The 16,814-nt window shown below is 34.7% G+C and overlaps 1 protein-coding gene across 2 annotated transcripts in view; it reads left to right on the forward strand.

Moving 5' to 3' along the window:
- Window positions 1-16,814, forward strand: part of SOS1 (sodium proton exchanger, putative (NHX7) (SOS1)) — a 299,664-nt gene that overhangs the window by 55,551 nt on the left and 227,299 nt on the right. For both annotated transcript variants that reach the window (XM_089796759.1, XM_089796760.1), the window contains exon 11: window positions 3,644-3,688. In XM_089796759.1, the coding sequence (XP_089652885.1) occupies window positions 3,644-3,688 (45 nt within the window). The remainder of the gene's footprint in view (window positions 1-3,643; window positions 3,689-16,814) is intronic.

A 16,814-nucleotide genomic window follows, 5' to 3' on the forward strand; every position in this document is an offset into this window, starting at 1 on the left:
CATGGGATTTTAATCCTTTTTGAAGTTTTCTATGCTTGTTGAGGGAGGGTTTAGTTTATATTATGCCTTAGGTGGTTTTGTATTAGAAATGTTCCTTTGCATAAGGTAAATTTTTTATTTTAAAAATGCAAAAAACATAAAAGGGGGAAGTTGTATCTTTTTATTTTTCTTTTGCATTAAGTTTTGATGTAAGGAATAAATATTTTAATGACGTAATTATAAGTCATTAGATATTCTTTTTTATTTTACAAATGCAAGAAGAAAATATGAGTCATTAGATTCTTCTTATCATGGTCTTTAAGGTTGAAGACGATTGGGAAACATATGGAGAAAATATAGGGGGGTCGAATTTGGCTTTGTCAAGTCAGTTTGTGGGTCTTTATGACCAGTTTGAGCATTTTGTGGACAGTGGAAGGTGAGTCATAAGGTTCTTTATGACTAAATGGAGCTTTTTGAGCAAAAGATCATTATTTCAGAAGGTTCTAAGTCCTGTTTTGGAGGCTATCTTTATGCATGCGACCCAAAACAGTTGGGCTTGGTACTTATTGAGTTTTGTAACTCATTTGTAAGGAGTTCTGATTTTATGGATAGAGTTTCTGTGACTACTCTGAGTTCTGAATTGTATTTGCAAAGTCTGTAATTCATTTTGGAGAAATAATACCAGTGACAGCAGTGTGATCATGCTTTATGAATTTAGTTGTTAAGCCTTTTTCTTTCTGCAAATTTTGTGTGTGTCATGAATGATTTGATAAGTTAACTTGTGAATGTTTTCTTTATTCCTTGTTTTTTGTCTCATTCCAACACCTTTTTGTGGAAAAGTAAGTCTGCTTGTAGGTTATGATATGTGTTTATAGGTGAAATTAGTCAAAGTGAGATAGTAATTTATCCTCTTTTTGTAGCTTCAGTATTGAAACCTTATCATAAATCACTTGTGCAAGCCTTTACAGGAAGATGTGCTTTATCTGTATTTCATAGAACTATATAATCCTCTTTGTTACATGTGTGTTACGTCTTTATAATAACTTCTGGTGTATCAACTCTTTTCTTAGTTTAAGCTTTAGGTTTTAGGTTTATTTTCTGCACTTTCTTACCTTTTCCCCTCTAAGTTACATTAAGTTTTAGAGTGTTTCACTGAAAGATCTAATAGGAACCAGCCTAGAATCCGGAGGTTTCATTTCATTATCCAGTCTCACATAATGAAATGACTCCCATGTTAAGTAAGGGTTACTGAACATTGCCAGTTCAGTAGGGTGCAAATCCTGAAACTTAATAGTCTCAAGAAGCACTACACAGGTCTCGAGAATGAAATCTGCTATGATTTCTTAACAGGGTCGTACATTGTTATATCATGGCAGTGGAGTAAACAAATTAACTTTATAGATTTCCTGAACACAGTTCTCCCTCTGTAGAAGCTTTCGCTTTCTATCATGTCTCTCAATGTTTCACTCATCCATATGAGAGTGTTGTAACATATGTACGGGATCACAATTAACAGATTTGGAATTCATTATCGCATTCTCTATTGTGAACCTGATGGCTTATGCGATATTGTATTTGCAAAACAATATCCTCCTTTATATGGATTGCTCTCTCTCTATATAGACTGCAATGTATATTTAACATCTTACATCTATTCCGTAATATATCAGTCTTTTTATCATTCATTCATACATTTGCAGTTAGGCTCTGATACCATGTTAAGTTTGAAGGATCTGCTGCAAATGTAATGGCATTGTCTGTTGAGGTATATGTTTTCCATATGCAACATCCTCTCATTTATATTGAGCATAAGTTATTGAATAGACATGTCTATTCAGTTATCAAATAATTAGTTTATATAAATTTAATTATTGTTATATATATATAGTTTATATCTCACATAGAATTATATCTCATATATAATTATATGAATAACCATAGAGTTATCCGACAGAAGCTACCAAACATTAACAATTATTATTATTGTATATTACATGGGATATCAATTTGCAATATATATATATGAAACAACTAATTTTAGTATACAATAATAATAATAATATGCAAATATGTATTACACTCATAATATTTTATCCGACTGAAACTACCCTAACCTTAGCATTGAGTACGTGAATTAATAATAAAGATACCATTGCATGCTAGATACAACATTTGAATTATGGCTTTATTCATCCATGAAATTATTACAGAAGAAGGTGAGATGATGGAAAGTATTAAGGTTGATTGGACTAGATCATACTACTTTCTGTTGAGGATGACCGATATATTTCCAGGACTAGACAGGTTCGGAGAGGAACACAATCATCAACCAACTGATGCTTTTAACTGCTGGTGCTTAGATACAACATTTATATTGTGGCTTTATTCATCCATGAAATTATTACAGAAGAAGGTGAGATGATGGCCAAGTATTAAGGTTGATTGGACTAGATCATACTACTTCTGTTGAGGATGACCAATATATTTCCAGGAGTAGACAGTTGCCAAGAAGAGCACAATCATCAACCGACGCTTTTAACTACTGGTGCTTATAACTACCCAATGCTGACAAACACTTAGAACAAACAATTTATACATTGTTGGATAACCAGTATTATCAAACATTACACATTGTGCATTAACTAACTTGTAATACAAAGTAATACAAAGAATTTATGAAAGTTTTGAATCCAAAAATTCACTAAGAAGTAAGTAATTACAGTGGGACGAATTCAAGATACAAGATAATTGCTAATCAAAGCATCCAAAGAATCAAGAGTTCGATGGATAATCTACCAGTAATTGGTTTCCCAATGCTAAATTTCATAATGGCACCAAAGAGAAGCCCACAATAGAAGGAGATGGATGTTATCCCTGATATCAAAGTTATGATTTCCACACCTGATAACCGAGGTACAAGATTAATGATACCATAATTTCAATTAGGGCTGAATTTCTGGATTAAATTGTGTGATAGTTTTTAGTAACAACATTTCAGATCAAATTCCGTGATCCATGATCAGGATAGCAAGGAGCTAGGAAAAGACTTCAAAGAAGACAGTCATTTTACGCTATCTTGCAATGCATATTCATGATAAAATAATATATTAAAGTGTGCGGTGAATATCAAAGTGGTTTTTTAGTGAACAATGGAGTTTTGATAACCATACAGTAGAAAAGGTTGTTGTAGGGTTATAACATTTAAGAAAACAACAGTTGTGCCAAATGAACAGTCATGACTGCATCCATCAAGGCTTCATAAGGGAACTGAAATCATAAGGGAACTGAATATTCAAAATTTTAACTGTCTTATTAACATTGCTATAGTTGAAATATATACATTATAATTTGGTATTTATGAAACTGGGACAAATGCTTCAACTGAGTCCTTGATATTAAGATCTGCTGTTGCTAATTAATTTCTTTACATGAACTACTCAAAAGCTCAATCATCTGCAGCTTCATTTTTTTTTGATAGTCAGCTCTGATTTTTGTTGATTTCTCACATTCAAAATGGGTTGTGGTAAAGTATTACCTTGAGGCACTTACCTTAATGATGTTTGTAAGATAAACTCTTTTGTAAACAAGACCTCCAGAAGAATTATAGTTGATTTGAGTGGACAGTTTCTTTTTGTTTAATAACAATTATGTCCTTGTTGAACAGGGAAATGGTGGCCTACATAGCAAATACCATGATTTTCATCTTAAGGTTAGATTTATTTTCTAGTACTGTTCTGTTTATCACTTTGGTTTAATTTTTCTTTTAATCATGTTTCTAAATATTAGTTTCTGGAACTTTGTAACTTAGACCAAATTTCTTATCATGTGGTACATTTTTTTTTGGCTATAATTGTGCATTCATCATATTTATTTATTTATTTACATTTCCAATTAAATTCTAAATTTGTTCTAATAGAAAACCAAGGCAAAATCAGAATTACATTAAGGTTCATGACTCGCAATTAAAGTAATGTAGTCATTATATTGTATTGTACTCATCAGTAATCAGTTATAAAATGTTTTGGACACCATGCAATGACATTTTGGATTTTTTTTGGTCTATAATTGGAGCTGATTATTTATGAAATATTTACTTCTTTATAATCTATTGTTTAGGAACAGAAAGCAAATGTAGCAGAAGACTTTACTTTGTTCTAGAAATAAGAACATAGACATGTTCTTTGCTACAATTAAGGTTTTACTTTGTTCTAGAAATAAGAACATATACATGTTCTTCGCTACAATTAAGGTCGATAGGTTTTAACTGAATCTAAGCCCTCTGCTGAAAAGGGGTTTCACTAATGATTGGTTTTGGGGGAATGGGCACTAGATTAGTATTCCAATGGATTGTTGATAAACTCAACACCTATGCATAATGAAATAATAATGGTCAATATTACTGTGGTCTCAAAACAGCCTGCAATCCCCAATGAAAAAACAGATCACCGTAGGCTCTGTTGTCAAAGCCTTTCAACAACTTGCATTGTTCCTTATGATTTTCCATAGGCATCTCAAGAATGTTCACTCATGTCTCATTTGTACAACACATCTTTCCATACTAAAATGTAGGAACCCATGCAAATTATGTACCAAGTTTTCCATTTCATTCTTAGACTCACTCAATGGACATAATGTCAAACAGTTTGCATAAATGTGACTATACTAACTTTATGTTTTTTTGCAGATTAACATGTAGCTTATTTGCAAGATTTTCATGTAATGTTCACAAGGATTTGGAGCTCTTAAAACGAATAAACTTGATCTTCACATACCAATGAGTTGATACAAATTGATAAACACAACAACAATGATATCAGTAAATCATGAATGTATTGTTTTCCAAATGATTGATATACTTGAGGCGTTTTAGGTGCTTCTTGTGCTTTCTACTCTACCATTGATTAAAACATTTATTTCTGCATATTTCATCCCTGCCGATATATCAAATTATTAATTTAGTCACCTCATACCACCCAAGAAAATGGTATGGCACTCGTTAAAATGCCTCCCAAATAATGTTTGAATGACATCTACATATAAGCTGTACTCTACCATTGACTAGTAAAACATTTATTTCTGCAAATTTCAGCGCTGCTGGTATAACAAAATATTATTTTAGTCACCTTATACCACCCAAGAAAATTGTATGGCACTCGCCAAAATGCCTCCCAAATAATGTTTGAATGACATCTATATATAAGCTGTGATGCCCCTTTTAAAGCTACATTGATATTTGAAACCTCTTAAAAGCTACTATGGCCAGCCATGTTGAGATCCATTAGGATTTTGACTTCTTAGAAACTATGAATTGGCTCACATGAATAATGTTAATGGGAGAACTAAGATTGTATGACAGTTTATATGTGGTACAATATCTTCAAAAAGGCAATGTGTGATGTCCCATCCTAAACCTAAGAACAAGTTAGCAATAAAACACGTGGTCAAGGGGTGGCAGATATTGAGCACTTCAAAGTAGTTAGAAAATAAAGATTGGCAAGTTGTTCATGGAAATCAGGAGTCCAATTGTAATGTCCTCATCTTTTTAGCCTCTCAGTGGAGTTCTTAGCCTTTACATTCTCTGAAGGCTAAGTGGAGAAATAAGAAGAAATTGATTAAATTAATTTTTTATAAAGTCATTAAATAAATTAAAATTAAAAGGGGACTTTATATTTAATTAATTTAATTTTGTAGAAGCACAACTAATTATTGTATTGGAAACTGGGAAGCTTCTAGAGAGTGCATTTTCTAGGAATACAACTAATTATTGCCTTGAAAAGGGGGAAGCTTCTAGAGAGTGCAATTAAATAATATTTTATTTCCTTCTAGAAGGGTGAAGGAAAAGAATAAATAGAGGCAAGAGCTTTATTGTTAAGCATCCGATTATTGCCAATTGCATTTGATATAAACCTAGGAGAAGAAACTAAGGGTTTCTGATTTCAGTTAGCCATTGGAGAGAGTCAATTCTTTAGTGTTGCAACTATTTGAGGTGGTGAAATATCCACTGAATTTGGCATTTAGGTGAGCTTCATTTTGGAGTTCTATTTGTGCTTAAAGTTAAGGACTAACCAAAGGTTTTGAAGAATATTGAAAGACTATCAAGTGCAGACTTGAAGATTCATCTTTGGCAGCCATTAGTAATTATTATTTTTCCTTGTTGCTACAGTACACATGAATAGTGCCGCATTGCAGTATTTATCCTTGATTCTGATTGCAACTTTCATCTCTATCCTTGGACATCACTATTATTAGGTTCCTCTTGCAACTATTAGTAGTTAGCATTGTAGTCTTAGACATATAATTTTGCTGTTGTAAGTGATAACTTAGAATAAGATTTGGCATTGTTGTAGTCATTATTGTAAGCCCATTTGCCTTGGCAAATTCATAGCAACATTGTACATGAGAATGAATTCAAATGAGGAGATATATCTTGCATACCATTTGTTTGACAAAATGTCCATCTAATAGCATATATGATCAACATAATAGTTGTATGCCAATTGTTTGTCAAAATGTCAGTTAGCTGTAGGTATGCATTCTATTTCTAGTTTTCATATATATATGCATTGAAAATACCAAAAAGAACTGCACTTGCATATTAGTTCATTGTAAGAAGTATTGTAATATCATTTGCGAACATTCTAAATTTCTTAGCATCATTCAGACTATATCAAACAATTTGAAAAACAAAAAAATCAGAAGAGAGAAAGACAACATACAAGTGTTTGATAATATTCATTGAGCTAAAATCAGTCACTTTGGGCAAGGGATATTACAATGGTATTAGAGCATGCTTGCAAAGTGTTTGAGAAAATGTTAAACATTTGAATTTGAGAAGGGTTTGGTGTTTCACGAAGTTATAACCGGTTGGGGTTATTACAGTGGTATCGGAGCTTTGATCCTCCCATCCTAGAGGGTTGAAGTTTCATATGTAGCCACAACAACAAGGTCACCTTAGGGTTTTCACTCGTAGGAGATCAAGAACAAGAGAAAAATCAGTTTGAGAATATGTCCGTAGAAGAAATGGGTGACAAGGGAGGAGAAGAGATGGCAAGAAACAAAGGAAAAGACGTTGGAGACAATGAAGAAAGAGAAGCACGGGAGTTCTTTAGACATTTGGCAGCGGAGCAGCAATGAATAACTGAAGCTTTATGAAAACTTACTACAACAATACAAAAGATGAATCCACATACCAAACAAAAGGAGATGCGACATTTGCAGATCATCTTATGGCAGCGAATGTTGAATGGGAATCATTGACACCAGAGGTTAGGGAACACCTGAGCTTTGACAGATTTCTAAGTCAGAGGAGAGAGCATTACAAGACAAGGCAAGATCAAAGGCCAAGAGACCAAAACAAAGATCTGAAGCATGCAGCCAATAGTAGTGGGAAAGTTAGAGCTCAGTCTTGGATTCATAAGAACCTTCGACCCATAATAAAGGAGAATGACTTTATGTCTACTAGTTCCAATAAGGTCTGTCAAAATTTGTATGATGAATTTGATAGACATGCAAATTTGAATTGGGAAAATAGTATGACAGCCTTGGGCGATGATTTGTCTACATCATCCTTACAAGAGGTTTCACAAGAGGTGTTGGAAGTGACCATGGGTGTTGACACTCAAGATACCGGTACCATGAATGGAGATTTCATAAACACTTCCGATTTTTATGACATTAGTTATGAAACCTTGCATCCACAAGGGCCAAATGCTATCCTTGAGATGTCACTTGGTAGTACTCAAGAAAGGGATATTAATGACACAATGTATGATATAGATTCATGCACTGATGAGTTTGATTCTTTAAATCAGGCCTTAGCAAATGAGTTTGAAGATTTAGTTGTTGGCATGGAGCCCCAAGATTGCGAACTAGAGGAACATGTAGTTGAGTTATCTATTGAAGGACATAGTAGCGGCACCTTGGATGTTGATGTACGCATGGACGATAGAACACAACATAATGCGTCTAATTGAAATTCATTTCAGTCAGGGAGCTTGCTTTAGAATGGGCAGTTACAAAGACCTCATCATTTGATTGAGCCACTTAAGGTGTATATGAAAGTTGATACTCTACATAGTGGAGCAGCCTCTAGTATTTTGATTGCACATGCTGAAGGTAAAACTTTACAATGGCACGATATCATTATTGATTTGTTTCAGGACAATTGCGCTATGCACCGCCATTCTCCATATAATGAAAATGTCAACACTATGATAACATCCATTGATGGCAACCTTACACCTATTGATAAACTCAAAGATATCAATTATACAAGAGTTAGTTTAACATATTTTGGCATTAAAGAGGTGAAGAAGATTAAATAAATGACTGATGAATGGTTGCAAAAAGCTAAAAATGTTAAATCCTTGGCTGCCAATGCAAGACAACATCTTCAAGAAGTCAAAGGAAAGGTCAATCTCTTTAACATAGCAAGGAAAAAGAGGATGGATAACATTAGAAGACTCTTATTTCAAATAGAGGACGAATCTAAAAACGTACCTAGATCCGATGACAACAATGAAGTTGACGAGTCTGGTCAATTAAAGGATTTGTTAAAGATTCGAAACATGAAGGAACAAGAACAGTTTGAGGGTTCTTCATGTGCGGCTGAAGGTGCTCATAGCTTGGAGATTCAGTCGAAGGTGAAGAAGGATGTGATTATTGTAGCATTATCTCATCATGACATGATGCACAAACAAATTGAGGATCATATTTGGTAGTTCAGAAAAACTTAGATCCAAAGGGGGAATCGGCAGCACCCCTAGATAAATAAATGCTTAATGATTTGAGTAGAAAGAAGGTTAGTTTTTATTGCAAAGGGGCGCATGATGCAAACCATGATTGTCCATTAAGGTGTAAGGGGAAGATTGACTGTGTTATGTGGGCATATAATGAGAATTTTGAATCTGAAAATTTAGATCAGAAATTTTATCAACAAGAGTCTGAGTTAGCAGGATCAGAACATGAGGAATAAAGGGTTGAAAGGGAAGAGTCAGTTCAGTTATAGGAAGCACGTCTCACTAACATACAACGTGAGGGATCCTTTAGGATACGCGGAGTTTTAGTTGGGCAGAAGATCATTACCTTGCTTTATACAGGAGCCACACATAACTTCATTGATGCTTGGTTGGTTGAAAGATGGAACATACAGATGTAGATGTTTGAGGGTATAAGAGTAAAGGTTACAAATGGCTACACTCTTAGGTGCGGCAGAAAGATTTCAGATCTGCCCATGCATTTGAATAACTTTGAGTTTAATGCAGATTTTTATGTTTTAAACATAGGAGATGCTGATATGGTATTGTGGATGACATGGCTCCATGACATAGATTGTGTTTTGATGCCAATATATGAGGAGCAACAAAAACATGTTTATCATTTCGACATACAACAGTTGAGGTAGTTTGTGATAGTTTTTGTGTACAACAAATTGTGGAGGGATTATATTCTGCATCTTGATATAGGTTTGGGTATTCTTGGCAAAGAGATCTTGCATGTCAAGGAATTCAAGTGTGAGTTAGGCTCTAGAGAGCTATTGTACTTAGGACACATCATTAGCACACAGGGAGTATGCATGGATTTGAACAAGCTCAAGGCAATCATTGAGTGGCCTACACTTGAGAGTCTCATACAACTTAGAGAAATTTTGGGCTCATGTGGTTTTTACTGCAGATTTGTAAATGGATATTCATGACATGCAACACCACTTTTTGATCTAACCAAGAAGGGATATCTTAGGAACTATATTGTAGGGCAGCAAAAAGGATGGGTTAAGTCGATATGTCTTTGTGAATACTACTATAATACTACCTACCATCTTTCTATTCAGATGACACCATTTATGGTCTTGGATGGTTATGAGGCACTCAACTTTCTTGATTTATTGTTGAGTGATAGTAGAGTGTCTAGTGTTGGAGCTTTGCTATGGGGAAATCAAGATATCATGAGGGCTGTTAAGGAGAATATTTAGAGAGCACAAATCCAATAGAAGCAATATTCAGACTAGGAAAGAGTTGAAGATTCATTCCAAGTAGGATATATGTGTACTTGATGCTATAGCCTTATAGACATTCTACACTAAAGAAGAATGGTACAGGGAAGCTCAAGCCACAATACTATGGACCCTTTAGAATCATTAGGTGTGTGGGTGAGGTAGCTTAGGAATTGAAGTTACCAGCTAACAATAAGGTCTATAATGTTTTTCATGTGTCACGCCTCAAGAAGGCATTAGGACATCATGTGGTCCCTTTTTCAATTCTACCACCCTTAGATGATGCGGGTAAGTTGATTTTGGCACCCGAGGCTATATTGGATGTTAGAGAGAAACAATTGAGGAGACAAGTTATCAGGGAATATTTGATCAAATGGAAGGACTTGCTGGTTGATGATGCTACTTGGGAAGGTGAGGAAATTTTGCAGGATCTAAAGTTGACATTGCTTGAGGACAAGCAATTTCAAGAGGGGCGGATTGTAATGTCCCCATCTTTTTAGCCTCTTAGTGGAGTTCTTAGCCTTTACATTCTCCAAAGGCTAAGTGGAGAAATAAGAAGAGATTGATTAAATTAATTTCTTATAAAGTCACTAAATAAATTAAAATTAAAAGGTGACTATATTTAATTAATATAATTTTCTAGAAGCACAACGAATTATTGTATTTGAAAGGGGAAAGCTTCTAGAGAGTGCATTTTCTAGAAATACAACTAATTATTGCCTTGAAAAGGGGGAAGCTTCTAGAGAGTGCAATTAAATAATATTTTATTTCCTTCTAGAAGGGTGAAGGAAAAGAATAAATAGAGGCAAAAGCTTCATTGTTAAGTATCCGATTATTGTCAATTGCATTTGATATAAACTTGGTAGAAGAAACTAATGGTTTTTGATTTGAGTTGGACATTGGAGAGTGTTAATTCTTCAGTGTTGCAACCATTTGAGGTGGTGAAATATCCACTAAAATTGGCATTTAGGAGAGCTTCATTCTAGAGTTCTATTTTTGCTTAAAGTTAAGGACTAACCGAAGAGTTTGAAGAATATTGAAGGACTATCGAGTACAGACTTGAAGATTCATCTTTGACAACCATTAGTAATCGGTTTTTTCCTTGCTACTACACTACGCGTGAACAATGCCGCTCTACAGTAGTTATGCTTGATTCTAATTGCAACTTTCATCTCCATTGTTGGGCATCACTATTATCAGGTTCCTCTTGCAACTATTAGTAGTTAGCGTTGTAATCTTAGACATATAATTTTGCTGTTGTAAGTGATAACTTAAAAATAAGATTTGGCATTGTTGTAGTTATTATTGTAAGCCCATTTGTCTTGGCAAATTTATAGCAGCATTGTACCTTGGAATGAATTCAAATAATTAGATATATGTTACATACCATTTGTTTGAGAAAATGTCCATCTAATAGCATATATGATCAACATAATAGTTGTATGCCAATTGTTTGTCAAAATGTCAGTTGGCTGTAGGTATGCATTCTATTTCTAGTTTTCATATATATATATATGCATTGAAAATACCAAAAAGAACTGCACTTGCATATTAGTTCATTGTAAGAGGTATTGTAATATCATTTGTGAACATTCTAAATTTCTTAGCATCATTCAAACTATATCAAACAATCTGAAATACAAAAAGATTATAAAAGAGAAAGGCAACATACAAGTGTTCAATAATATTCCTTGAGCTAAAATCAGTCACTTTGGGCAAGGGATATTACAGTGGTATCAGAGCTTGCTAGCAAAGTGTTTGAGAGAATGTCAAACAATTGAATTTGAGAAGGATTTGGTGTTTCATGAAGTTATAACTGGTTGGGGATATTACACCAAGTACATATGCACGTGCTCTCAATCTTTCCTGTAGCAGTTTTGGAACTTGAGTTTGTAATGGCATGAATATCACATTTTTCAGAAAGAAAACTGAACAGTCAAGGATGCAAATGATAAATAATTCTCAGATTCGACGTAGAGTCTATTGACAAAAAAATTAATGTTCCTTTCTGCTCTTGTATCTGAAGACATTTCTCATGGAAAAGTTTAGACTATGACAACAAAAAGAAGATCATTGCAAGAGAGAAATCAATATTTTTTGGCCTATCCAATTGAGGCGATCAATTTGAACTTGATGGCTTGAACATTGCATAGAACCAAGTTCAAGGAGGAGACCGACATCATGATCACTCTCCTAGTCAGAATGTAGGGACTAAAGATAGATAATATATTTGAGCTGTGGATGTTTTAGTATATCGCTATAGAAAAAAATTGGAAGCAGCAAATACTTTGGGCAAAGTTAATCAACAACTGTTGTGTGAACAATTTTCAGAAGTATCTACTACTTTCACATTTTACATGAGTCAATATCTTGTGCATAGTGCTTTTCTGAGCATTGCCAAAACTGCCCTATGATGGGGACAAGAGTAAATTGCTAGTATGGAGATATTTTAGACAATCACCCATGGCCACAGGGAGACATCATTACTACAGTCTTCAAGATGCCTTCTTTGGTAACTTCATGTGCCTATTTGATAGAATGGTTGAGAACATAGTTTGAGATGACGTATGGAGAAAGTTAAATGAGAATGGGTGCATGTTTATACAATTCCTGATTTTCACTTACATAATGGGCACCCCAACATGTTGCCAATGTACCTAATTGAGAAGATTGTTTTGATGGAATTGGGAAGGTAGTTGATGTATGTCCATGCTAAGCAATTCGCAACACATAAGTTTGGATTTACAATTTCCACCCAGCATAGCTTAGCGAATGTATTGTAAAGTCAAAGGCTTTGGAGACTGATTTTGACAATCGAGATATGAGGGACAAGATCAAGAGGTCTTTCACTCATGTACAACATACTGAAGAGGTATGGATAGACCTTCATATAGATAAGGATATTAGAAGGATGATTATTGTAGATTATCTTTGGAACAAATCATTGATATGGATCTTCCTAATATTCTAGATGGAACAGAAGATGATGGAGACATACTAGATCTAGAGTATGGGGAAGTGAAGATTGCAATTGAGGACCTACCCCAAATTCAATGGTTGTGGAAAGATTTCTGTAAAAACTCTATGTATGCTTTGATAGAAATTTTAGTGCCAATTGAACAATTTTGCTAGGTTTCTTGTTTTCATTAGAATTAATTTTCAGAATACATTAAAAGCACAAAAGGAATGCTAGCAACACAACTTTAGTATTATTAATAATTTTATGTAGAAAGGAAATTCAAAGAACATATATCAAATTCCACTATGTAATTGAGTAAGGAACCTAATTTCCTTATAGCTTAATTCGATGTGCTTGCCGGCTGAAAGGGAAGACCAAAATATGAGTCCCACGGCAGCTCCTCCACACACATCTCCAAGGATATCCACAAATGCAGGCTGAAGACACTGTCAAACCCTCTGTTGTTATTGTGGAATGCCCCCATAGCACATTGCAGCTGGAAGAGTAAAGACGTCCAACTACTCACAAATCGCAAGCTATTAATTCCGAGTGCCGCTTGGCACAGATAAACTTCAACAATTCACAGCCTTGGTGTCAAGCTGATGGGAATCTCAAATGCCAACCTCAATAGTCACCAAATTCCTCAAAACTTCATCAAATTGATTGCTAGTATGCAACATAATACAATCAATTTCCTTCAAAAGATCAATCTCTGTAGCCAAATGATTATAATAAAGAGACTTGGCAAATTGTTTATAACACAATTTGCAATGAAATTACCAGAACAATCTCCTAGACACAGGAAATATAGATAGGAGATTTAGATAGTGAAATCACGATACATCAGCAGCGACTTCAAACATCAGAAACTTCAAAGACCCTTATGCATCAGCAAGGGCATACAGTTACGAACCCAGGAAAAAGCCACACAGGCACAAAATCAAATATATGATCAAGCAGATGCTTAACTTATCAAATGGGCTCATATTTATATTCTCCAAATGGCACAAAGTTTCCCAAATGAACTTCACTTAAGAAGCTTCCCACACACAACACTAAAACATAATAAAGTGCCATTATAAACTAATTTATTAATTGCTTTTGGCTCCAAAAATGACCTTTTCCACCATAACTTTAAATTCTAACATGTAAGGCCACTATTATTATTCATATGATTTAAAACTTTTCATCCCAGTTCCAACGAGCTATGATACTGAGGTGACCAACCAACAACACTATCAAAAATAACGACCTCAATGTATTTATATGAATAATAATAATTCACCCATCTTGCGAAAACAACTAAAGGCGGATCAAAATCAAAATTTGACAACACCACAGTGATCTTGATGATGAAAGATGATGAATGAACTTGACGGGGTGACTGAATATAAATAGATGCTCCCTCCAAGATTCTTGGAGCTCAAAATGGAAGCCCGAAAAAAAACTAAGAGCATCCTCTGACTCCTCTAACTTAATTGAGCTCATTGGAACCAACAGATTGACTTACTATAAATAATAAGTTTCTCAAATAGAGCCAAAACACACCCTAGGCTGTTGGAAAGCTTATAACTTCACAATTGAGACCCTCAAATCCTACTGTCAGCTCACGAGGGTTGCGATGGTGAACTGACTTGGTCAACTGCAGGAGGCTGCTAAAAATGGGGACATTACAATTTCTTTTCCATAACTGACAAATTCCAATGCATGATGGCTAATAGGTATGCTTGGCTTAAGTGTAGGGGTATTAAGATGAGAATATTCGAATTAGAGTCAAAGGATGGTACAAATGGACTTGTGAATTGGAAATCAGAGGAGAGAACTAGGACTAAGGAGAATGCCTCCTCCAGAACCATATAAAGCCGAAGATCAAATCACAGGAGAAGACTTACAAAGATTCTTTGGGCAAAGGAAAAGAACAAGTGGTGATTGAAGAGATTTTTGAGGAAGAAGATCAACAAGAATAGGATCTACATGTACTTTCCATGATAATACATGCACGGTCTACCCTACTGTAACTCCACAGGTATTCATTCTTGTGGATTCACTTGTTTCCATGATTGATGTTGATGTTAACTCTTTCTCTACACTTTTGATTCCGCATGTGGCACCTTCAGTATCTTTTCAAGCCATTGAGCCTATTTGTAATATGCCTCATTATAACTTGGCCAGTGTTCTCTCTTAGGGTTCCCACCCATGTTCACTCACAATTCCTTTGATGGATGGCTATTCTACCCTAAATGACTTTGACAAGTTCATGTCACAATCATTGCCTCATGTCACTACACGAGCTATTGTCATTGCTGTCCAAACTGAAATATCAACGACTGTTTCCACCACAACATCTACGCTACCCAAGTCATTATAGGCTGCGAGCTAAGAGACTCAAGTTGTCCTTTCTAACCTTCCTTCTTGGCTAAGTGCCATTGTTCCCGAGAGGAAGAAATAATAAGTCTTGCCAGATGACTTTGAATTTGAACAACTAAAGCAAGTTAAGACCATGTGAGTGAAGAGAGCTAAAATTGTTTCAATGGTTTGAGTAGACAAACATAGTAAAATATGTGGAGATAGCTGAACTCCTTGTAGAAAAGCCCCAAGACAAAATGCAGCTTGTTGACTTCAGGATTACTAGATAAAAATTATATAATGGTATAATTAGTGATACCTAAAAATTTGTAGCAATGTTGGGATAGGAGTGTGATGATCCAAAAATGGAGGACTAGCTGAAAAAGAAAAAACGAGTAGCTTGTGATGGTGATTTGAAAGATTATCGGAGCTTCAAAACAAGTTGATCCATTGGCATCATCCATGTAGAGGAGTCTATTATGTAGGTTGGGAGAGTTGGGGAAATGACTACAACCATTAATGCATGGGTGGATTAGATGATGGCACAAGACATAGAGTTCGTAAAGAAAGCAGTTCAAGTGCTCACATATGATAGAACAATGACATTTAAATTATATTAAGGTTTAGGAACTTTCAATCAAGACTCGAATTCCAACAAATGTTATTGATTCATACCGTCTATAACACTCAATTGGAACCATACCCTCAAATCTATAAAAATTCCTTGTATTAAGCGTTTCCTTTCTATGATATTAATTGGATCATGCAACTAAGCCATTGGTATTGAAAGTGGGTTTTGGTCGTCATTTTAATTGCGTAGATCTTCCTCATTTTATATATATGATATTGGCATTCATAATTGACATCTCTCTATCAGTATTCTGGTACCTCGCAGTAATTTGTAGTCACTCTTATGTAGCAACAAGATAAGCTCTCTTTGCATTGATATTGTTATGTGCTAGATATGGAAGTGTTCATATGCTAGATACGCAAGTTTTTATATGCTAGATATGGAAGTGTTCATATGCTAGATACACAAGTTTTTATATGCTAGATATGGTAGTGTTATTATGATAAATAGGGAAGTTCTTATATGCTTAAGTTGAAATGGATTGCATAGTTCACATAGATTCAACAGGATTGCATAATACCAAAGATAAATGAAGTACAACAATTACACGAAATAACATAGAATCACATTACACCATAAATGGTAGAATGACATATCTTTCATAGCATAATCGTTCCAACGTTAACCACACCTTTCACTTGTTCTAGACTCCATACAAATAAACCCGACACATTCGGTTAAGTGTCCAACTATCTCCAACGGATGACACAACTGACACCACTTCTGAACAATGTTTTATTACATTAACTCACAAAAGTCTTATTTAACTATTCTTGGCAAAATTGCTGCCTACATCATTCTCCCCAAAAAGAAAAAAGTCATATTCCATACGACAAGTATACATAAAGTAATATTAAGGAAAATGAATGACCAGAGTGTAGATAATCACTTGTACTGCAGTAGCTCAA

The sequence above is a fragment of the Cupressus sempervirens genome, chromosome 8 (genome assembly GCF_028749045.1).
Source record: "Cupressus sempervirens isolate cs-2001-9-10 chromosome 8, ASM2874904v1, whole genome shotgun sequence".
NCBI lineage: Eukaryota > Viridiplantae > Streptophyta > Pinopsida > Cupressales > Cupressaceae > Cupressus > Cupressus sempervirens.